This window comes from Mesoplodon bidens (genome assembly GCF_964165515.1).
Source record: "Mesoplodon bidens genome assembly, chromosome: 6".
Taxonomy (NCBI): Eukaryota; Metazoa; Chordata; class Mammalia; order Artiodactyla; family Ziphiidae; genus Mesoplodon; species Mesoplodon bidens.
The window spans coordinates 113450047-113474034 of NC_138162.1; the positions used below are offsets into that span (position 1 = coordinate 113450047).

The 23988-nt window shown below is 52.6% G+C and overlaps 1 protein-coding gene across 3 annotated transcripts in view; it reads left to right on the plus strand.

Moving 5' to 3' along the window:
• The first annotated feature begins 15474 nt into the window (after positions 1-15474).
• The window catches only part of LOC308618885 (uncharacterized protein), a 68486-nt gene continuing 59972 nt past the window's right edge, over positions 15475-23988 (plus strand). The window contains exons 1-3 of one of the 3 annotated variants that reach the window (XM_081237206.1): positions 15475-15689; positions 16054-16217; positions 17931-18042. In XM_081237206.1, the coding sequence (XP_081093332.1) occupies positions 17989-18042 (54 nt within the window). In that variant the 5' untranslated portion in view covers positions 15475-15689; positions 16054-16217; positions 17931-17988. Of the gene's footprint in view, positions 15690-16053; positions 16233-17930; positions 18043-23988 lie in introns of all 3 variants that reach the window. The other 2 variants (XM_081237205.1, XM_081237204.1) reach the window with 2 other exon arrangements.

Here is a 23988-nt window from a genome sequence, read left to right on the forward strand (position 1 = left end):
CTGGTTATCAGGTAAAATCACAAAACTCTTTATACAAGAGCAAAACACACACTGAATTTCAAAACTCCCGCTCGCCCCCTTCAGAAGGCAGCTTTTATTTTCACGGCCCACGCTGGATGAAAGTGGTTTATTTGGGTTTTTTTTTTTTTTCTTGTACCCACATGCCCTGTAAAAGTTTTCAGTGCACGGGCCCGCCCCCCGCCCCCCGCCCATGACCGCAGGGCCTTGCTTCCAGACTGCAGCCCCAGCCACTTGGTTTTTAAGTCCTCGCCTGGAGCCGAGGTGTAATTGCGACCCCGCCCGATCCGCGAGCCTCCCGGGGGGACGTTTGGCCGGGCCTGCGCTGGGGCCGGGACCTCCCAAGTGGCGGACCTGGGAGCCGGGAGCCGAGGGCCCTCTCCCTCCCGCCTCCTCCTCCCTCCCTCCCCTGCGGACACTGCTCCTTTTCTCCGGGTCTCCATCCAGCTCGCCCGTGCCACGGGCGCACAGCATTTTCTCTTCCCCTCCACTTTTTTGGTTTTCTCTTGCCCTCTCTAGCATCTTTTTTACCGCTCTCTCCATCGCCTTCACGTTGAAATCCCAGGCCCAGAGAAGCAGAGCGGGGCTTTGTCTGAATCTGGAGAAACCAACTGAGAGCCTCTGGCCCGGCGGGCGCCGCGGCGGAGGCGCAACCGGGCGCGCTTCTGCGTAACGTCAGCGCGCGGGGTAATTTACCTTCCCCGGGCGTCTGTCAATATGACTAATTTCCACAGGGGTCAAAAAGCCTTTCTCCGGCAGTCCATCTTGGAACGCTCTCTTACGCAGCAGACCGGGTTAGTTGTTTTGTTTCCAGCCCTAGAAATAAATACTCTTGGGGGCGTCCCTGCCTGGGGAGCCCGAGAGTAGCAGAGGAATATATACACGGCGTCAATTAAAGGCAGTTTTCCTTGAACTACGAACTGTGATTGGGCTTAAACGACAGCGACCCGCTAGCCTTTTAGTTCACATTACCTAACTCGTCCTTGATAACAATGCTTTCTTTAGAAACAGGAAATCAAAAAAGAGGGAAATAATTATTGCTCCAGTTTCTCTCTGTTGCGTGTAGATCCCTATTGAAACATTTTCTCCGCGTTTCGGGGTGTGATTTAAACATAGAGTATGCGCTCGTGGCTTGCTAATCTGGCCTAGACAGACGATATATCATCCAGGTGGCATTTTACAATAATTTCAAAACTGGTACCAACTTCTAAGTGTGAGATCAGTGCTGCGGATTCAAGTTTCCGGGACTCGATATAGGCGGTGAACTGATGCTGGTTGCGTATAACTCCGACTCACTTGGAGAAATAGGCTGAAAGAAGCCAAAGTGGCTGTCGGCGACGGGCGATTCCCGTCTGCAGAGCCCTCTCCTGTCTGGAGCAGGGCACCTAGTCGCAGTCCTTGGGTGCTGGGGGAGGTAAACCTCTCCAACCGGTCCAGTGGGAAGTGAAAGTCGCCAGAAAACCCCTTTTCCTCCCTCCTAGGCTCTGGCCCTGAGGCCCCAACAAGTAAACTTCATCGAGTGAAAATTCTAAACTCTCTTGAAAAGGCACGTCATTTCCCCCACCCCTCTGTGGCCTGTGGTGAGTAAATGCTTGGACCTTGGGCAGTTGGGAGATTCGGTGGACCCACCGGAAACGTAAGAACTAAGAAAGCGAAGCAGCAGAGAGGAAGCGTCTCCAACGGCTGCTTCCACTCGCGGTCCCCGACCTCCGCCCACAGGAGTGGGTGGCACGGAGCCCCACGCCGGGACGCCGCCTCCCACCAAGACCCCGCTGATCCGCGCGCGCGCGTGCACACCTCCCGCCTCTCTCTCATCTGCTGGTGCATTTATGACCTAATGAAAGTATATCCTTTAGGGAAAAGACTGTCTATAAAACGTGAAACATAAAGAACCCGTTTGGATATTCCCACTGCCGGCCAGACCTGAGATTGAAGGGTTTTTTTAGCACAAATACCTTGACTCCTTTTGTTGCTTCCATCATCACTCTGCTATTTTTAACTAAATGTTGAGACTTTGTTCCAAGTGACCTCGGCTCATTCCCTGTGGAAGGAGGAAAAGTCTCCAGCCTGAAGATATATCTTCATTTGGGGGAAGGCCTGCCTGGGAGGGGGGAGGGGGGAGACTTGTACTTTCTATCCCTTGTCATCTTTGGAAAACCCCGGCTCCATATATTCCAACGGCCGCAAACAGCTGGGGAAACCAAAGACTCTTTCAAGTCCCTCCCTTTCCCTCCTGCCCTACCGTTTCCCCCAAATACCACCTTTGGGGGTCTCAGAAACATTGCCCTGCTCTTTCTCCCAGTCCCTCTTCAGAAATCTCTCCCATTTTTCGATATAACCGACTTCCTCCTTAGAAATCACGTTTTCGTGGGGAAAAGAGGGTCCGATTTTGTGTTTGGGGGAGGATTGTTTATTAACACGAGTGGATAGGACGAAGATAACCCCCCTTGTGATTTTCCGTATACCATACCTTTACATAAAAGTTTTCTAAAGTCCCTTTCATTTTGCAGTTGACCTTTGCCACAGGAATGGTTTAAGTTGTTTACTAGCAGGAGCTAATGCCACCAGAAAAACTGCAGGTGGTGTGTAAACTCTAGTGTGAGCTGATGGGGTGGGTCCCCAGTGGGCGTGGAGTTATTTGCATATTTAAAATTTTTATTGAAGTAGAGTTGATTTACAATGTTGTGTTAATTTCTGCTGTACAGCAAAGTGAGTCAGTTATACATATATATTCTTTTTCATATTCTTTTCCATTATGGTTTATCACAGGATATTGAAAAGCATTCCCTGTGCTATACAGTAGGATCTTGTTGTTTATCCGTATTTGCATATTTTTTAAAGAGCAAGGCAGTCTAACTTAAAGGGTTTTTTGGCATCCAGGGACCGTTTAATGATCTGGGGGTGGAGTGGGTTGATTGTTCAACTCACTGCTTAGTTGATCCGTTAGTTTCTGAGTTAACATCACTAAGGGAATTTTTACTCTCTTTTTGATTTAGGCTTCCTGAGTAGAATTTGACTAAGAAGAACTTTTGCAGCTGGTTAAAGCCTAGGGAAATGGGCAGCTGTCCTAGGGTGAAGTGTTCAGCCCACCCTGAGAAGGGTAAGGCAGGAGTAGGCTGACAGGCAGCCATTTCTAAGGAAGGGTCTTGTCCTCCTTTACAAGAAATTGTCCATTTTCAAGCATCTGTTAGGAAGCATCAATCTTTCTTCTTCAGTTGTGTTCTAGCTCAGTCTTTCCACTTAGGATTGAGGGTTTGGCCAGTCCTGCAAGTCAGTGTTTCTAGTAACCTGGCTTAACTGGAGGGGCAAATGGCTTTCAATTGGCAAATATTCCCATCTGAGAACAGGAGAGGAGTAGTGTACATTCTGCCTCACCTAAAGTTTTATACTTCTGCATTAAAATATTATTTTCTAGTCAGATTTCCAACTTATGACCCATTGAGCAAAACAGAAAGTTTTATTATATGTTTTTCAATCCCATATTCTCCGTAGATGGCCTCTATATCCTCCTCAAGATGTGATATCATGTCTAAGTGTACTCAACACCTAATGTCTCTCATATATGCCCTGATCAGTTAACTTCTCATGAATTCGCAGTACATTCTCATGGTTCAAAAATATACAAAAGGTCTGTGTGAATAGCCTTTCTCTATCTGTCCAGTTTCTTTCTCACTGTTATTAATTTCTTGCATATTCCTCCAGAGCTTCCTAATGCATAGAAAGCAAATAGGAATAGAACTGCTCTGGATCTGGAAGGCTGCAAGTTATTCCATTTGTATCTGTTCTGCTGATCAGGAGGGATTGGGGGATGGGGGCAGATCCCTGGAAGCTTTGAAGAACTTGAAGAGGCTTAAATCTGGTTAGAGTGTGAGATGCCTCCCATTTGCAATTTAAAAATATCTGGGAGGCTTCCCTGGTGGCGCAGTGGTTGAGAGTCCGCCTGCCGATGCAGGGGACACGGGTTTGTGCCCCGGTCCAGGAAGATCCCACATGCCGCGGAGCGGCTGGACCCGTGAGCCATGGCCGCTGGGCCTGCGTGTCCAGAGCCTGTGCTCCGCAACGGGAGAGGCCACAACAGTGAGAGGCCCGCGTATCGCAAAAAAAAAAAAAAAAAAAAAAAATCTGGGAAAGGGAAGACAGGGCACATGCAGAACAAATGATCCTTAAGGCTCCAAACTCGATTTTCTTTTCTCTGTTGCTGAATCCAAAGATTAAGGCAAAGGGGAAGAAGGAAAGGAAGAAAAGCAAGTAGAAAGAGTGACGTTATCAAATTTAGAACTGTAGGAATGCGGCTTCTCCTTTTTTGGTGTGTCCCCAAATTTGACACACACACTCCCAGTCAAATTTAAAAGGACTAAATTGTTGTGCACCAAGGAAATCCCAAATAAACTTCCTCCTACTTTCAGAGAGGTTTTGCCATGTTCTAGCCTGTAGGTATTTTGTATGGGTTATAAATGCAGTGGAGGGTGGCGGGGGAGTGATTGGGAAATGCACCTGTATTTTAACACAGCTGAGATAAATCCTGCAGTATAATAAGTTAGTATATGTAGACTTGATAGACCTCAGGCGTTTTGTCCTTTACAATTCAACGAGACAAAAATAAAGCCAGGGTTAATTGCTCCCTATACAGAGCAGAGGGCACCTCCAGTTACATCAGTTTTATCAGCGCAGTTCTCAGAGAGGCCAAGTGGTCTTGCTGTCCAACAGTGACTGACCCTGACCGTCGTCTATCTAGGAGTCAGATGCAGATGGAGAAGAAGACATGCCTTGTAGGAAAAGTGTCAGGCACAGGGGCCCCTGCCAGAGATGGGGCCAGTTCTGCTATCTAGGGTGTTCTGTGACTTCTTGGTACCTGGCCAGAATTGCAGTTGCTAAATTGGCTGAAGCCCACACTCCTCCTCACCATGCCTTCCCTTAACCTTGTCAGTGGGATTGAAAGCATCTATAGCTATCTATTACTGTGTGTGTGTGTGTGTGTGTGTGTGTGTTCAGGGACAGGATTGCTCAGTATCCACGCCTTCCATTAATGCCCAAAATCTCTTCCTTCACTTTGGGATTCTCCCTGCCTCTCTCTCATAGTAATACTAGATGCAATAATAACAATAAAAGCTCACTGCTGATTCCCTTTTCCTCCTCTGAACAGATTCCTGCCTGTCCCTCTTAGGGACCCACTGCCAGGTTTCAGCCTTAGTTACTGTGGTTAAGCCACCTTCTGAAGGGGAGTAGCTTTCAGATCACCCACTGAGTTCAAATGATGTCCTGGTAAGACCAAAGGGCATTGGTAGGCGAAAAGGACCCCAAACCCCTGCCCTCTACAGCTCTGGAGCTGTTCATCAGACTGGAATCCTAAGGCTCACATAACTCTAATTAATGTGTGCATATGTTGGCCAGCCTCTTGACCAGTTTTATGAGGTTTCACTGGCGGTGCTTGAATCGGCAGGTCAGATGAGGATTAAGGGTCCTAATGAGTCATGTGACCATAAGTGGTCTTGGATGGTGGCTGTGATCAGGAGACTTACCCCTGGTGTTCTCCACCCTGAGGGTCTTTTCATGCCTGCAGGGAAGGCTGGTCTAGGAGGGCTAAAGAGAGCACTGGCAGAAGTTTAAAATGTCCTCCTCTTCTTGACACAGGACATTATTGGAATATGTGTGTATGTATTATATATATATATATATATATATATATATATATATATATATATATAATCTTCAATCGTTCAGAAATACAGAAGAAAAGTTTTGTCTTAACAGTACAGCATTTAAGAGTGGAAATGGGTCTTGGGAGTTCTAGCCCCTTCTTTGCAGATGAGAAGACTCAAAGATGCTGCTGGTTCCTGGCCAGCATGTGCCACTAATGAGTGAAACTGGGGGTGGTGGCTTCCTCTGCTCTCCTTAGATAGTTATTTCCAGGGATCTCTCCTTTAAGAAAGATGAAGGTATAAATAAGGAGGAGGTGGCGGTAGGAAAAGTTTTGAAGAAAAAAAAATGATGTAGAGGACCAGGCGGGAAGAAAGGTTGCCAGAGAAATGATAAGCTGGGGGTGGGTTACTGGAGGCCTATCTTCATATTTCTTGAAAGTCTTTACTGGACTCCAAGACAGCTGTTAGGGGCTGATGTTTTCACAACACAGATACTTTGTCGTGTGTGTGTGTGTGTGTGTGTGTGTGTGTGTGTGTGTGTGTTTAAGCCAGTCCAGGAGAAGAAATTCTTCTGTCTTGGGAAAAAAGAGGGAGTGATGTTTCCAAAAGCGAAGCAGCTCTCATCAAAATTGCTGGTGGATCTGGTGACAACACGGACACGCGATTCCCTTAGAGCCTTGGAAGTTGTCAGGCGGGTACCGGGTTCCGGGCAGGGCAGCTGCATCCCTGGGCTGGAGAGGGGCTGTGGTCGGCCCAGGGAACTAGTAACGATTCGTAGGGAATCGCAGAGGAAGGGAGGCTGGTCGATCACTGCGACAGAGAAAGGCGAGGTAGGGGAGAGGAGAGCGCGGGAGGAGAGATATGGCGCGGTCACGAAACACGAAACCGGGCTGCTGGATTCTACAGGGAAACAGTCCACCCGCACCGCCGCCAGATGCGGTCAGCTGTCCCGGCTGAAGATTCTGTTCGGGCTCCTCTCTGCGTGACGGAACCAAGAGGTGGCTCTTGGTTCTGCCCACATTCACGCTTTTAGAAATACTCTTTCATTCTCTGGGCGTGGGTCTCGGTGGGGTCTGAGGCTGGAGGCGGTCCGGTCGGATACTGAGGGTCCTTGGGAGCCATGGGCGGTCCTTCCTGAAGCCTCAGAAACAGAACTGGACAAAATGAAAAATCAGCAGGGAAACTAAACAGCGCCCATAAGCCATCCTTCCAGGGCTGGGGAGCAGTGTTCAGGCCTCAGAGCTCAAGCTCGAAATCCGAATAAATGGAGCCCGGTCTTGGATTACGCCCCGGGGACAGCATTTTAATGTCAAGGTAAAATATGCTTGTCATAGTCACTTGTGGGCCCTGAAGCACCACTAGAATCTCCGTTTAAGGGGGCAGGAGGAGAATTACCAGCGAATTAAATCCAAGCCTATCTGTAATTCTCCCTCCGCCGCTGCCGACTTTACATGCGAAATTACTTTTTTTAACGTGCCTGCATATGAGTTTTTAAAACACAGGTGAAAACTAAAGGGGGAACTAGGGGACCAGGGGCGGAGGAGAAAGAAGAAAAGAATAAAAAGAAAGAAAGAAGGACGGAGAGAGACGCAGGCCTCCGGGCCGAGTCAGGGGCAGCGGGCGGCCTCGGCCCGCGCTCTGAGTTGGGCCACGAATGAAGCCGTTTCCTCTCTTTCCAGAAGTTTCGACGTCTCCTCTCCTCCCGGCCGACCCTCTCGCAGCTCGCGGACTTCTGCCGGAGCAGAGCTCAGGAGCTCGGAGCAGGCCCAGCGCCCCAGGCCCGCGCGCCGGCCGGGAGCGGTTCCGGGGGCCGCCGGGGAGGAAGTGAGCTCACGGGGGAGGCAGGCTCGCGGCGAGGCGCCGGGAGGCTTGGGGAGACCGGGGAGGAGGCCGGGGCCGTGGGACTCGACTCGCTCTCGGCCGCGCACTCGCCGCTTCGCGGCCGCGGGAGGGAGCGCGCGGGGTGGGGGACTCGCGAGTCTCGGGCTTCCAGAACAGACCCCGGAGGCTGGGGCCCAGCGAGCTCCGGGTTCCCGGGGGCGCGGCCCCGGCCCAGCTGCCCCACCCTCCCGCCGCGTGAGCGCGCCCCCGGCCCTCCAGCGCGCGCCCGCGCCCACCTCCCCTGCGCCTGCGTCCGCGCCCCTGCCAACGCCGGGTCCTGGAGCTCGGGTTTACCCTCCGAACGTGGAGCTGTTTGCAGGAGCTAACCAGGGCGACCGCGGCCATCCCCTCGTGAATACGCTCAGTCCTCGTGCTTCAGAATAGTGAGCTGCGGGTCCGTCTCCAAACCTGTACCGTCTGCCACCGGCCGCGCCGTCACCCCGCGGCTCCGCTGCAGTCCTGTCTGGGAAAGGTTGACAGAGCGAGGCTGGCTGTCTCGCCCGGCATGAGGCCCCGAAAGCAGAAAACGGGAGCGAGCGGTACGAGCGTTTCCAAACTGACGAGGCGCCAGACGACGCAGGGGCACCTGGCCAAAGGGAGCCTTCGCACCTCGGCCTCCCGGGCCGCGATGCTGCTCCAGCCAGACCGGTCGCGTTGCGTCGGTCCGGAACCCGGCTCGGGGCAGGGGTGTGTGTGTGTGTGGTGGTGGTGGCGGGGGCAGGGGATGTAGCTCTAGGCCCTGCGGGCAGACCCCGGCCTCGGGCTTTCTCCAGGCCTTGCTGGAGGGCCCTGCCCTCGCCCGAGGAGAAGGTGCCTGGGCGCCGACGCCGCGCGGGGGCTCGGCCCGTGGCCTGGCTGCCGGTGAGGCCGGCCCGTGGTTCGGGCGTCAGACAGTTAGGGACTGGGGAGGCCTGGGAGCTGGGAGAGTCCGAAGGCCTCTTTGGGTCGGGCGTAGGGGTTATGGTCAGACCACGAGGACGGGTCCTTGTCTGCAGGGCACCGTGTGGGAACGCTGGTCAGGTTTATGTGCTCTTGATCTGGAATCGATTGGAGAAATTTGCATCGAGTAAGACCTCGCCTTTTCACATCCATCCACCTCCTACAGAAAGCACCCGCATACCTCCTGGCATCTCTATCCAGTGGGTGGATAGGTTGTCTCATAAAATCAGTAAAATCTTGTTTACTAACCTAACCTATGGTTATCTATTTTAAAACTCCAGGTCTTCCTCTGTACATTTAGGGCAGAGATAGTGAAGCTGTCCTGTGTCAACCTGGGCAGTCACGAGCGGGTGCTTAACCCAGGTTCCCTGGGGTGCTGTCAGCTTGCCCTCCTCCGGCCCCTCCCGACGTCTCGATGCGCACCCCACCCCCGCTCCGGTCCTTCCTCCCTCCCCCCAAGTACCCTTTGCGGTCCCTGCCCGAAGCAGTGTCTCCTGGCGCCACGTGTGTTGCAGCGGAGGGTCTGGGCCTTGCAGGCTAGGCCGCAGAGGGGCCTCGCTGCCTGCTTTGGAAACTCTCCGTTTTCCCACAGTATTTCACATTCATATTACTTTTCACACCCTGTTAGGCAGTGATAGCCCTGGACCTGCTAAATACTTCCATGCACCAAGCCAGCCCTCCCAGGACCACGGCCTTCACCGGCCTCCTCCTGGTGATGGGAACGGTGCCGGCTCTCTCAGCGTGAGGCCTCGTTGGCTTCCTTCTTCTCTCCTCTCCTGGGATCTATCTCCAGACCCCAGGAAGGCGGTGCCGGTGGTGGCCCCTGGGTAGGGGCGCACAGGTGTGGAGGAGGTCTTAACCCTGGCCTTCAAGCAGGGTGGAGGGAGCGGTTGTGGGAACAAAAAGGCTGCGGGGACTGTCCCGACTTTCGGTAAATTATGGGCGACTAGACGGGCGATTTTTCAATGAACAAGGCCTCTCGCTCCGGGCCTCCAGCAAGACAAGAAGTAGGACCTGGCCTGCATCGTAAGTCCCGCCTTCCCTTCAGGAGCACCGGGCCCAAGGCGTAGCATCTGGGCACTGAGGGGCCCGGGGTAGAGGAGTTAGAGCCAAGCGCCCAGGCAGGAGAGAGAGGAGAAAGCAAGTCAGGCTGGCGTGGAAGCCACAGCTCCCCGCACCAAGAGTCGCTAGCGCTTTGGCTGTTGAGTGCGTTCTGTGGAGTGGCCCTCGCTCCCAGACAGAGGGCTGCAGGGGTCTCAGAGTCCAGGTACAGTGCCCTGGACCCTGATTGGCGCGGTGGAGACCGTGGTCCCCGCCCTCTCCTGAGCCTGCGTTCCTTGAGGGCGCTGCAGGGCCGGGAGGGGCCCGAGTTTGCCACCTGAGCAGGACTGAGGCCAGTGGCCCTGGGGCTTCAATCTGAAAAGTTAGGGGAAGGTAAGAGTGATTCTCTGCCGCTCCTCCAGGACCCCACCTCAGTTCTTCCATCAAGGGGGGTAATGAAATCCGCCTGCCCTCTACCTGGGGAGACGGGGTGGGTGGGGTGAGGGGAGGAACTAACTTCTAAAGGGAGCCTGTTATGTGTGGAGCGTTTTGCAGGCTGCATATTGTTTAATCTTCACGAAGTGTAAGAGGAGTATTTCCAAACCCTGTGTGACTGCAAGGAAGCTGAGGTGCAGAGAGGAGGGACCTGGCCGGAGCCACAGATCTGTGCCTGCAAACAAACTCCAGGCCCCCTCACTACCCTTCTGTGCTTCTAGCAGTGTCCTGGGAGCTGATGACACACTGAGGGGTCCTGCAGCCTGGGCCAGGTCTCCCGGGGACCTTGAGAGGGAGTTGAGCTGCCTTCCATGAGCCTCTACCGTGCACTCCTAGAGGGTGATTGGGAACTTCGGGAGCAGGGACTCGAAGCTTTGGGCACTGTACAAGCTGTACTGCCTTTATCCCTATTCCTCCAAAATACCCATGAGAGCCAAAGTTACCAGACTTTCTTACTCAGCCAGGGGAGCCCAGAGTCCACCACACGTGTCCCCTCAGTGTCACTTTTCTTGCCCCACCACACCGGCATTGAGAAGATTTAAACTCACATTCACTGGACTTGTTTCTGCTCTACCGCTAATATCTCAGCTGAATCCACAGCTCTCCCCGTCAGCCTGGGGAGGCCTGGGAAGGGATTAACGCCGTTCCTAACTTCCAAGGGCCACCTCTGCCCTTTCTCCACTTGTCAGGGCCAGAGGTTAGAGTCTGTCCAGCGAGCAAAAGGGACCACCCACCCCTAAGCTGGGGGGAGGACTGAGTGTGGGGCTCTGGAAACCCACGTTTCAACTTTTGGCAGCGAAACCCCAGGAGCTCCAGCTCCCCAACATTGTTATTTGCCTCCCTCCCCCTCCCAGCACTCGTTCATTGGTCGCCTCGTGGTGTCCTGGACCCCCCCTTCCGTCTACAGAGAGGCGGTCTGGTGACTGCTTGAGAAAATGCCTAGAGTTTGGATTTGAGGCATTTGTGCAGAAGGTAGGATGAGAGAGTGAGAGAGAACGGGCAAAGCCAGAAGGCAAGGAAGGAGAGCGTGCGGGCCTGTGGCAGGAGGCAGCTGTGGATTGGGAGTTGCTTAGGGAAGCGTTTCTTTCTGTTTGCTCTTCTCCTACAAAGACAGTCCCAGCCCAGATCCTCTCCACCCCCCAGTTACTTTCTCCTTTCCCTCTTTCTTTACTCTCCTGATGCTGAGCCTGGGCAGGAAGAATTATGGAGCAGGAACCCACATCCTTCTCTTCGGGGCAGTCTGCCGCACACAGTAGCGACTCCAGGTGGACACTGAGGACAAGTTGTTTTAAAGAGCCCCTGCAGCCGTGCTCATCCCTGTTGAGCCCTCTCTTCCCTTTGGGCATGGTGGGGAAGTTCTGGGGCAGTTCCTGAATTTCTGGTTAATCTAGGAGCTCTGGACCCTCATTTCCCCTGGAGCACTGTTCCAAGCTTGGAGGCAGCTAAATGAGTGGTCCTTATTTTTTAACCCTGCAGGGTATATTAATTCATTTTACAGTCATGGGGGGAGTGGGGGAGAGGGAGTGACTATGATGATTTCCTAAACGCCAAGTAGTAAGTAGCCCCTGTATCCCACCGTTTTGTTTAATAAACAATGATTGATGATCTGACTCTGGTGACAAACAAGGCTGATAGACAAGTACAAACCAAGTTAGAAAGCTGCAGTATTTCTCCTCTATCATCCTCTGCTATAGTTTCTGCCCCTACTTGTGGCTGGTGGGCCACACTCAACTTTAGGAACCCCAAGTCCAAGAGGCTGAGCAGAGACTGGGACTAGCTTGCCAATTTGAGTTGAACTTGGTCTTCCCGCCTCCAAGCAGGATGCCGCGACCCGGAAGTGATATCTCCACGCCTGTCAGGGATTCTGGCAGTCTGGAAACTCTAAAAATCAAGAAATTCAAGAAGGAGATGAAAAGAACCAGAAACTGTAGTAAGAGAGGGAAAGCAAAAGGAAAACAATTGTGCACAAAAATCGAAGGGCTTTCGGAATTCTGCCCGCGTTTCCAACAACCCGAGTTAAAGCTTGTTTGTCTCCACTTCGCTGGGTTTCTCCACGCGGTTTCTAGCGCGCAGTTCCCTTGCTCAGTATCTCTGGGGTTCTTTGCGTGGGAAGGGCGCTTTCCAGCGGGACTGGCCTCCTGGAGGGCTCTGCCCACGGGCGGTGGTAGGAAAGCTGCGGGCGCGGCCTGGTGGTGGGGGAAGCCCCGGGGGGTGCGGGCAGGTCCGGGCGAGGCCCTCCCCGACCAGGTACCGGAGGGGTGCCGCGCCGGCCGTCCCAGGACAGCCTCTGGGCTGCTCACCGTTCCGGACAGCTGGGGCCAGAGTGATCTTATTACAGTTATTCATGATCGGGATGATTTCTTAAGCCAAGACCAAAAAGAAATGGCTCCAAGTGAGCACGCCAGTGCAGCCGCGCTCTGCGCGGTGGCTGTGAGTGGGGCTGGCACCAGCGACAACGTCCCCAGCGGCTGCTTCGGCATCACTCCGTGCCGGCGGAGAGGCGCACGACGGCGGCGGGCTGTGAGCTGCTGAGTGAGCAGTGGTGCGGGGCTGGAAGGCAGTTACGGGAAACAGTTCGACCACACCGTGCTTATGGTCGGCGGAAATAGAAGACATCCTTGGCATACTTAAGACTTACTACCCACCCCCCTTCCTCCGAGAGGCAGGTTTAAAGTAAATCTCTCCTTTGCTAAGGATGACACCGCCCCCCGCCCCCAAAAGCATTCAAGAGTTCGGAAAGATCTGCGACTCTTGTAGAATTAGGAATGTAGCGACGATCCAGATTGAGCCCCTTGCCAGAGGCTGAGTGGCAGGTGCCTTAATGCATTTCGTGGCCAGGTGCACCTGGGCTGGGTCCTGGCTCCTGGACTTACTGGCTTTACGATCTTGAGCCAGCATCTTGGCCTCGCCGGGTTTGTTTTCGCGTTTGAAAAATGGGGACATATGCCCACTAAGGGTTTGAAAGCTCCTAGCTCCTAGCCCTGGTGAGCCTCATCGCTGTGTATTTATTCATCTTCGGGGAAATCACCGCACTTTCTTCCTAGAAACGCGGGAAACGTGACGGAACTGCCATCCCCTCTTGCCACCGCGAGGTGTGGCTTCCTAAGCGACGGTCTCCCTCCCCCGACCCGCGACTCTGGGGTCTCCAGGTCCTTCCCTTGGGTCTCACAAGCGCCTTGCCCCGTAATTTACATTCTCCGACCGGCGGGCGAGGTCTGATCCTTGCTTTCTTGCGACTGCTCTCCAGCCTGTTCTATAACCCTCTCGCCGCACGTCTGGAAAGCCTACATTAGACCGCCCCGGAGGATGATCCCTCCGAGCCGGCAGGAACCTGCGCAAAAACCCGGACTCGCGATGCCCGTGGAGCAAGAGCTCCTACCCACCTGCCGGGTGGGCCAGGCCCCACGTGCGTGACTAGGGGGCCTGGGAGTGGGAACGATGCGAGGGCCAGCTGGCCGCAGGGACCAAGAGGCGACAACTGCACTGGCCCTGGAAGAACCCAGGGATTTGGGCCGTAGGGAGCCGCGTGGGCCTGGGCTCTTCAGCCCCTCCTCCGCCTTCGCCCGCGCAGAGAAGGGTTCAGGATTGGCGGGTGCTGCGCCCCGCTAACTGAGCGCTGCTTCCCAGGGAATCCTGCATTGCGGGCCAGGATCCTTTAAAATTTTTTTCACTAAGGAAAGTTAAACACCTTGCATATATTTCCATACTGGTCAGGCCCTAATTATGGGAAATCGCGTTCCTCCTGCTGATGGGGCAGGAGGGTGCTGGGGCAGTGGAAGACGCTCGGAACTAAACATAAATAGAAAAAAAATGTTCAGTTTGGACCGTTTGTGGAGTGTCCGGAACCGACAGGTTGGCGGCTGGAAACGGGTGCTTCTATGTCACCTTGCAGTTGAGAGCTGGGTAGGCAACAGGTGAGTGAGATTGGGGCTGCCCCTGTAGGAGGTCAGGACTCCTTCCTGGGCCCGTATTTGGCCAGCACCACCATTCAACTGGGACCCAGTAAAATCTCTTAAGCTTGCAGACTTGGAAAGGGAGGAAGGTAGCCAGGCAACGGAATTGCGGAAACATCCTCTGGGTCACGTGAACTTTACTGCAGATCAGGAAGTTATCTAACAGCTGCCAAAAACCTTCTGACTCCAGAGCTCCAAATGTTGACTGTTCCTCACACCTCACCACCGGAGTCTGCTGCCTTGGGGGTTATTCACATTTCCTATTCCCTTTCTGCTCCAATCTACCCCCACCTGCCTGGCTGCATTTGGCGATGATTTCCTTTTGTCCATTCCCGACACCATGTGGTTCCCATACTTACCTGGGCTGGCTCCTTCCCCACCCACCCTCCGTAGGGGGAATTCCACATCTCCTGAGGAGGGAAAGCCGGGTTGAGGAAGGGTCAGAAAAAGGAAGCCGAGCCCAAGGCCAGGCGTGCAATATTATATTCTTCTTCAGGTGACTTTGAGTCATTCCAGAAAAAAAGTGCAGCAGAATAAATAATTTTAATGTGCCCCCTCCCTTTCTTCCACTAACGCGCTAATTCCCAAGTCCTGAGCCAGGTTCACGGTCAGGAACCTGGCCTTCTGTGGCCTGGTATCCCCAGAAGGGGCTGGTAAAGATCTGAGCACACAGTAGGCCCTGAGACAATTGATCCTGGTTGACAGACGGATGCTCTGAAGGAAAAGGAGCAATTGTTTGAGAGCAACTATACGTAAAGGCGCCAGGTGTGTCCAGTTAATTTCAGGCTCACAAAGGAGATCACCTCAGGAGGATCTGCTCCTACTTTCAACACAGCGTCCAAACAAGAGGGAGCCCGCTTCAGCTGACCCATTGAACGGACAGGGCATCATTATGACTTCTGCCGATAGTGTTTCTCTCCTGACCCTCGAGGCTCGAGGTGAGCTGAGCCAGCCCGACCGAATTCACACTCAGGCCAGACTCACTCCAGACAACCAGGAGCAGAGACCTTCCCGGAGGCGAGAGTGCAGAAAAGCCGTGTCTTCTGCGCCCAGTGAATTTACGCTAGCTAATGGGGCGCCCGGGCCGTGCCCGAGTACTCGCGACCACGGGTGGGGGCGGGGATGCTGAGGTCGCCCCCTGGTCCCCCGCTTCCCGCTTCTCTGGGCGGGCGGAGAGCAGACGCTGACTTGCTTGAGCACTGGAGCTTGATCGTGACTAACTGGAGGGGCCCTGCTGTCGGCCACCCGGACGTTACCGTCGGCTAACGTTGTTACAGCTCTTTTTCGGCGCTAACCTTCCCCTACGCATTTATAGCTATCCACAGGCGCCGACTCCGTCCGCGTGGCGCGCACCCCGGAAGAGCTCGTGGAGACCCGGAAGCGGCGGGAGCTCCAACGTCCCTGCTCTCGCGGGCGCGTCCTTCCCGCCCCGCCCACTTGCGAGGCGCCGGGGTTGTCGAAGCCTCGCGTCGCGCGAGACCTGCGACCGCGTACGGCGTACGCGCCGCCCTCCCGCCCGGCAGCGGGGACTTTCCCGCCTCAGGGTCCCGGCTGGTGGCGGCCGTCTCCTCCCCGTCCCCGGTAGGAGCGCGAGCGGATTTAGAGTCCTCGGAAGTCCGCCGTGCCGTCCGGCCACGGGTAGAGGGAGGCAAAGAGAAGGAGGACTTGACGGTGGGCCCGTGGGGGGCCATTCGGTAAACTCCAGAGAGACGAGGGTCCTGAGGTGACTCCTAACTCCTAACCGCCGTGGGCAGGACGCCTGGGGGCCAGCCGGGCCGGTGTCCGCGACGGGAGAGCCCGGGGCCGCGGGCGTCGGGGCAGCGCCTCGGTCCACGTGGCCGGCCTACCGGGGGCCCGCGCCCTGGCCTCGCTGTTTTCCTGTCTGTGGGGCTCAGGCGCGGTTGGAGAAAGAATAATGTCTCTACTTTCAGGAAAAACATCAAAGACCGGGGCTGCGCAATATGGAGCGCACATGGCGGTCTCCGAATGCCGGACCTGCCAAAACGCATTTCGCAGGATTTTCTCCTTCCCTTTTTGTCCATCCCCGCTCCGCCCTCACCCCAGGTTTTTCTTGTTTTCTTCCCCAGTGGGAGGGAGCCACGGGCTCGCGAGGAGGCTGCGAGGCGTTCCTCGGCCTTTCGGGATGTGATGCTCGCCCGGGAAGGGGCTGTGGGGACCGCAGAGCCGTGACTCGCCCGGGACCCAGAGCAGAAGCGCCAGGTCGCTTCTGGCATTTTACCTGCAAAAGCAGGTAAGTTTCCTGCTGGTAAGCGCGCCCTTACTGTCACGTTACACCAGCTGAGTCCTCAGGCCTCAGCGCCTTGCTCTCCTTAGGTCAGGGCTCTTCAGTAGTTAATGAATATTGAAGTGAAGGGAAGGCAAAAGCCTGCAAACCTGGCTTCAGTTTACTTTCTACTTCAGTCTAAACAAGGTTTAGGTGCAAAGCTTCTCTTCCTCCTTAACAGCTATGTTAAAATTATTGTTTCTGGGCTTCCCTGGTGGCGCAGTGGTTGAGAGTCCGCCTGCCGATGCAGGGGACACGGGTTCGTGCCCCGGTCTGGGAAGGTCCCACATGCCGCAGAGCAGCTAGGCCCGTGAGCCATGGCTGCTGAGCCTGCGCGTCCGGAGCCTGTGTTCCACAACAGGAGAGGCCACAACAGCGAGAGGCCCGCGTACCGCAAAAAAAAAAAAAAAAAAAAAAAAAAAAAAATTATTGTTTCTGCTAAACAATAGGAGGCCAGTATCGCAGTTCTTTAAATAACCTAGCAGAGAGGCAAGGGACAGTTGGCTCAAAGTTCAGGCGGTTTGCTTCAGGAATTTCTCAAGGTGAAATCTCAGAATGTAGGAGGTCTTTAAAACGATCTGGTTTCAACTTTTGAACTTCCCGGAAGGTGAGCTGGGCCCTAACTAGGTAGTTACTAGCCCAGGGCATAGGCTAGGGTGGAGCTGGGGAAGTGCGCTCTCTCCCAGGCTGATGCCCGAGAGCTCACTGCCCCTCACCGCCCTCAGTGGCAGGACAAGCTGGATCATTTCGTCTCTTCTGGCTGCTTCTGTTAAATGGATTGCTGTCGCCTCTGAAAAATGATCTCAGGCTATTCTCCTTCAGCACATTTGCACGTAGGGTTAGTATTCAAGGTAGGGGTAAATTCTGGGGGGCTCCCATTTAACAGAAGATCCATGCCGTCGCCAGAACATGCAGCTTTTTCTAATGCGCTACTGATGATAGTGGGGGAAGGAAGCACACCGCCGCACCTGGAGCTGGTTAAACATGAATCTCATCAAATCTTCCAGTGTCTGGTGACTTATGTGGCTTATATACCCAGACCGGTGGGCAAATTACCTGACAAGCAGTTAGAAAATCTGGACTTTACACCTGACTTTGCCATCAACCTGCTGCATGTCCTGACCAGTAAATTTCTCTGGATTTATTTCTCTCTATATATACATGTTTTTGATTTTTATTATATGTGTGTATCATATATTTCTGTGTATGCATATGCATGTACTTATGTTAGTAATTTTTAATCTTGGTAATCTGTTGGTTCACAAACCCAATTTCTGTTTTTATATTCTCTGATGCTGTTGTATGTATCAACATACAGTGAGTCCCTTACCCCGACCAGATGAAGAAGCAACACAGCCAGCACCCACACCCTGCTTATTCTTGTATTAAGTTAATAAGTTAATCAGTGAATGTTAAACCTGCATAGTTCTTTTTTTTTTTCGGTACGCGGGCCTCTCACCGTTGTGGCCTCTCCCGTTGCGGAGCGCAGGCTCCGGACGCACAGGCTCAGCGGCCATGGCTCACGGGCCCAGCCGCTCCGCGGCACGTGGGATCTTCCCGGATCGGGGCACGAACCCGCGTCCCCTGCGTCGGCAGGCGGACTCTCAACCACTGCGCCACCAGGGAAGGCCCGTAAACCTGCATAGTTCTTTATAGAGCTGCTTCTGCTCCTTCTTGCAGATGAGCACACGAGCCCAGAGAGCTGATTTCCCCCGGTCGCACAGCTAGAGAGCCCAGGATGGCTTCTTGCTCAGTGCCATACTCCGTGAAAGTTACTGGAGAGACGGGCCAGGTGAGTATGGGTCAAGTCTCTAGGATATTTCCTTCTACCACCCAGCCATCCACACTCCTCACGCCACTTTCTCATTCAGAACAGCAATACCCAGACCAGAACATAATAGTCTTGGGTTCAGGAGTACAAATTTAAAGCAAAACTCGAAGTCAGCACCGTGTCACTTGGGCTGCCCTTCTTTAAACATTCCTGCTCTATTGTGTGGACTGTGAGCCCACAAGGAGCTTTGTGACAAGGTTATAAGTCCTGTAATGAGGATACAGCCACAGGTCTCACATGTCTTTAGAGTCTCTTTAGAGGTAGAAATCCATGATCAGACTTAATAAAGAGGCAAAACAATAATTAACAAATTTATAAAGTAAAGCCAATGTTCAGACTAATATTTCACTGATCCTTTTCCCTCACACAACACACTCCCAAATTATCAACATTGGGAGCAGGTGGAAGAGCTAACAAAGGAATTGTCCAGCATTAATAGTAAGATGGTAAAGCTGCTCTTGCTTGCTTTGGGGAAGCACCTTCTCGATGTGAGATAAGGATGTGGGGAACTGTCTGCCATGTTGGAAATTAAGTGTGGGCGCTTTCTCCTGCCTTGGGTGACCTTGAGGAGCCTGTGGATGCTGCCTGGCTGGAATCCAGAGTGTTTCAGGGGAACAGTTGTACTGTGTTTCCCATGGGTGTGTAGCACAACAGGCAGTTTCTCTGAGGTGGGGGACCTTGACAACTTGGAGGCTAAAAGGCCCCCACATAGCACCAGGGCTGAGGGGGTCTCCCTCAGCAGGGACCTTAGGCCTGTGGCAATGGGCTGCCCAGCCCAGACAGCCACTCCAGGCTGTTGTCCTAGGTAGGACCGGAGCAAGGGTACCCACCTTCCACCTTTGAATCTGGGCCATGATGTAAGGTGTTCGTTGCAACTCTAGCTGTGCAGTAGAGTACAAAGAGCTCTCCGCCCGTTCCTCCTAAACCTCATCCTCAGGGTCCTGTTCTGGACCTTTTCTCTTCCTATATGAAAACCTCTCCCTGGGCTATAGTCAATCTAAATACTTCCTAAGATGGTTTTGAGGATTAAATGAGAAAATCTACTAAAAGTGCTTTTCACAGTGCTACGTATGTAGTAAGTACTAGATGCATGTTAGCAATGATTATTATTATTATCGTTATTGTTTTTATTAGCCATTCTGTGGTTTCACATGACGTTGATGGCATATTTTTCTACAATTCAGACCTCTTCTAGGAGTGCTAGACCCAAATATCCCACCCCCTGCTGGAGGACATTTTCACGTCCTAAGTAGATGTACTTAGATTTTTAAAACACGTCACGCTCAGAACGGAATGTGTTTCTAGTCCCTGTTGCACACTCGTAGTCTGTTCTCCTAGGCTCTATGAATGGCACCACCATCAGTCAGGAGCTAGGCCGTAACCTGGCAGCTGCCCTCAGGTCCTCCAATTATCTTTCAAATCCACCCTCTCTACCTCCTGCCTCAGTGATGACAGGTACTGAGTTTGCGTCATTCCATTATTTCTCCTACTGCCAGTGTGCTCTCCAGTGTGTGCTCACAGCAGCTGGTGTCATCTTTATATAATGCAATTTGATCACGTCATGCCCCTACTCTAAATCTTTCATTCACTCTGCATAGACTTCAGGAAAACCCAAGTGCGAGCATGTGATGCTCCTCACATAACCTCTCCTTTCTCACCACTTTGCCTTCACACACGCTGAGCCCTGGCTCTGCTGAACTGTGTTGAACAGCCCAGTTTCTTTTGCCTTCATGTCTCTGCACGTGTTGTCCCTCTACATGCTGCACACCTCCCTCCTTTTCCATAAGGTAGAAGGATGTCATTCTCCTTGTCCTTCAAGATTCCACCTGGGTGTCTGCTCTTTTTGGAAGCCTTCACTAAGCCTCAGGCTGACTACAGAGTTTATATTCTACAGGAATGTCATTTCTCTCTTTTCCACTAGGTGTGAGCTCCCGAGGGCAGTAGAATAGTCTTTAATCTTTGTGGCCACAATGCTTTAGTGGCATACAGTGGGTGTCCATCACGTGTTTGCTGAATATGAGAATGGCCCAGAATTAGAATAAATATCTTTGGTTTTATAGCTTCTCATCATCAAGATTTGGGGCAGGTTATTTTTTTCTGAGCTGCAGTTTTTTCACCTGTAAAGTGGGGATTAATGATGCCCCCTAATGTTGTGAGGGTTAAATGAAAAGTGAATGCCAGAGTCTCCAGTAAATTGTGTAGCACTGTACCTGAGTCATTATTATAATAAATGCAAACCCACACTTCCCGTGCATGTACACATTTCCATTCATGGACGTAATGTGTGCCTGTTACATGCATCCATGTGTCTGTTGGTGCACCTTCATGGTTACATGGAAAAGCAGCTTCCAAACATACCTTTCTCTAGATCCTCCCCCCTTTAAAAGGCCAGCTGAAATAGGTGGATAGGTAAGTACTTTAGATAACTAGTCCGGGTTTAGTAGTAGTGTTCTCCATTGTCCTTCTGTGAGTTCGTCACACCCATGCACACAAACAGTGCAGACTTATAGAGCACTGAATGGGTATTAGAGTCCATTACCATTTTTATTACGACTATGATTGTACTTTTCTACTAAAGCGGTAACGTCGAAAACACTTCCTGGTGGGCTTTTGTTTTATTTTCACATAGGTCACTTGTAGCAGTTACTGAACATGTGGTTTTCCCCATTTTGCATGTGAACAAACCCAGGAACGGGGTTCCTTTAACAAGGTGCCCCCTTTCCAGTGCTGCAACTGCGTGGAGATCAGAGCCTGTTCTCCTGGCTCCTTTCTTTTCCCACAGGTCGGTGTAGGAAGTTTGCGCAGAATAGCTGATCGGTAAAACTAGCCAGAGCCCATCAAGGCGTAAACTGACCAGTGCTGATTCATAATGCTTTGAGTTGCCACAGTTATTTCTGCGCTTTGGGCCTGCCCTAAATGTGGAATCCGCTCTTCTAACATCAGTAGCGAGGGAAATTCCTGGGTTTTCGGTTCCCTGGAGGGTAGTTGCCTGTCCTTCCGCAGTGCGCTGTTGCCAGCTGCCCGGCCGCCCCAGGGCTTTGAAGGGGGGGCGCTCTGGGGTGCCTTCCCTCTGCAGTGCCCGCAGCCCCTCGCCCACATCCTAGACCTCCCGCCTCTCCTGCTCGAAAAAGCCAGGTGGCGCCAACTCTCAAGCCAGGCCCAAGCCCAGGGCGCAGAGCCGGGAGGAAGGGTGGGCCGGGCTGGCGCTCCCTCCCTGCACCCTCCGCCCTCCCCTGCGCACCCCTGGAGGGATACGAGGTGTCCTGTGTGCCACATGCAGCTTGGGGAATGGAAGCAATTAACGCCATGAGGTTTCCTGGCTCTTTGCGGTGTTTTCGGTGGGTTTTGATTTGGGGAAGGAGGGCGCGGAGTGGGGCAAGCCCGTTCCAATCTGCCAGCATCCTGTGTCTGCCTGTCTGCGCTGCAGATGACGCACGGGCCCGCACTGCGGGGACAGGAGAGGCCCTGGTGTCGTGTGCTGGGCCTACCTGAGATGAGGGACAGTCGGTGCAGGTCCCAAAGAGGCAGAACCGGCCCAGCTGTGAAAGGAGGGCTTCCAGCTGCCCTCATGTGACAGCTGAGGGTCTGAATCTATTAGGAAAGGGCACACGTTTCAGCTTTCAAACCCCATTTTTTATCCTTGAAACGTTTCCAGTCTTTGAACTGCTTTTATTTAACAGGGAGAAGAGAGAAACTCGATTATGCGATTATATCCATTTACTTGATTTAAACCAAACTACAAAATGTTTGTTGAAACTTAGAAAATAACTGCTTATCTGGTAATGAGAATTTAGCCATCCACACGTGCTGCTGTTTCAAATCATCACCAAATTTGAAGTTAAGATGAATCCAGTAAAAGTAATTTTTTTGTATTTGTTGGAATACTAGGAGCATAGAGTTGGAATTATGGCCTGTAGCAATTTTAGGATTTTAATTGAAATGATAGTAACACACATACAAACACATAGAGCTCTCAGCAGTGCTGGTCACGATGAGCGTGGGCTGTTAATGCTGCCTTCTCTGGGGTGCCGGTGCTGTGTTTATTACAGTGTGGACTTCAGTGTTTTCATACCACAGGTTGCCAACCATTAGTAACTCAGTAATGTGGGATTTGACTAGCATTTTTAAAGTGGAATAGAATAGAATAGAAAATACTAGAAGGATGTTAAGGATATTCTTTCATGAGCCTTTTTTCTCGTGTATATACGTGTGTACTGAGTCACAGTGCAAAATGTATTTCTTATCATGGATTACAGTAAAAAGAAGTTTGAAAGCTATGGTTGTAGAAAAATCCAACAAGGTCCCCATGCATGTTACGCTCTTGAGGTTTGGCGTGCAGGGTTGGGGCTCTTGCCACCTCCTGGTGCTCTGGAGTGAACTAGAGGGTATATGCCCCCTTGTAGACCTGACACTGAGCATGACCCTCAGGGAAATGAGATCGGGAGTTGGGTGTTCAGTTTTTAAAATCTCAGCACAGTGGGTTCTTTCCTGGTTGCAAAAGTAATGCTTGATAAGAGATCACATCAGGCCTCAGACCCTGGGAAAAAAGATGGGCATGGAAGAATGAGATGGAGCCCCAGGCCTCAGCGAGGAAGGTGGCAACAGGAAGATGGGAACAAGACCTCTGCAGCAAAGTCCAAAGCAGAATTCTGCTTATTCAACCTGGGTGTGGAGGGGGAGGGGCAGCTGGAGTCAGAAGTTTTGGAACGGGGAGTCTTTGTCTTAGCTTATCTTAGCAGGGGCAGGTAGAATAGTCTTAGATCAATTCAGGAGCTCAGGGATTGACACGGGGCGTGAGGAATGCTTCTGTCCCTCATCTTCCTCTCCGCCCCAGTGTCTAAGGGGAGCAGATACTGCAAGACTTAGATTAAATCGTGTTTACTAGAGGGGCAGGTTTTTTGTTTTAAGAGTCAATGGCTCCATTTGGCTTTTTCTCCAATTTCCTGGTATAGGAGCGTGTCCTCAGGAATGTCAACCAGGCCTGTCTTTTCCACTCCAGATACTGGGATTGATTACCTGAGCCAGATCCAGATTGGGTATGGCCTCCCTTCTCTCTCTTCCCCTGCAAACATGCTGGTCATGACTTTGACCCTGTCCCACGTGGTCAACCAGAGGGAAAGGAGACGTAGATTTGGACTTTGGGGCAGTGGACCTAGCCCAGGCTCCATCTTAGCCTGACCAGACCTCTGCTGAGATGTATGCCATGTCCCCCCCTAGTAATCAGGTGGGCATTGTTTCCACTTTCTCTCGTTCCAGAAATGTCTAATTCCCAACTGCAGGGGTTCTCAAACTGCGGGGTGCAGCAGGATCAGCTGGAGGGCTTGTTAAGCTACAGATGGCTTGGCTCCACCACCCGCCAGCTTTGATGCACCCAGGCTGGGGTGCGTTTCTAACACATTCCCAAGTGATGCCGATGCTGCTGGCCCAGGACCAGACCTTGAGAACCAGCGGTCTGTTTTGAGAAGGGTGTTGGGGGAGAAGGTGACTGGCAGGGCAAGAGGAGAGCCCTCCTGAGATCTTGGCCTTAACGCCACCTTAATTCCATGAACACTGCCCGCCCCTGCCCCCAAGCCAGTCCCCTGACACTCAAGGCTGCCAGGGGATCACATCTGGAGGAGGGTGACTCAGTAACAGCGGCTCTGACTGGTTAGTTTGGGGACTCCATCTTGAGGGGACTCAGGAGAAGAGGGGTCCAGGGCACCTTAGTCTCGGCAGCCACTGAGGACTGTGGTTGCCTGTCCCTGGAGGAGAGCCACGCTCTTGCCGATGGAACTCCTTGTGCTGCGGGGCCTGGGGTACACAAACTAGAATTCCCAGTCACTTCTGCAGCCAGAGGCAGGATGCAGGGCAGGTTCTGATAATGAAATGCAGTCACATAGGATTTGAAAGGCAGAAAAGAGGAGGACG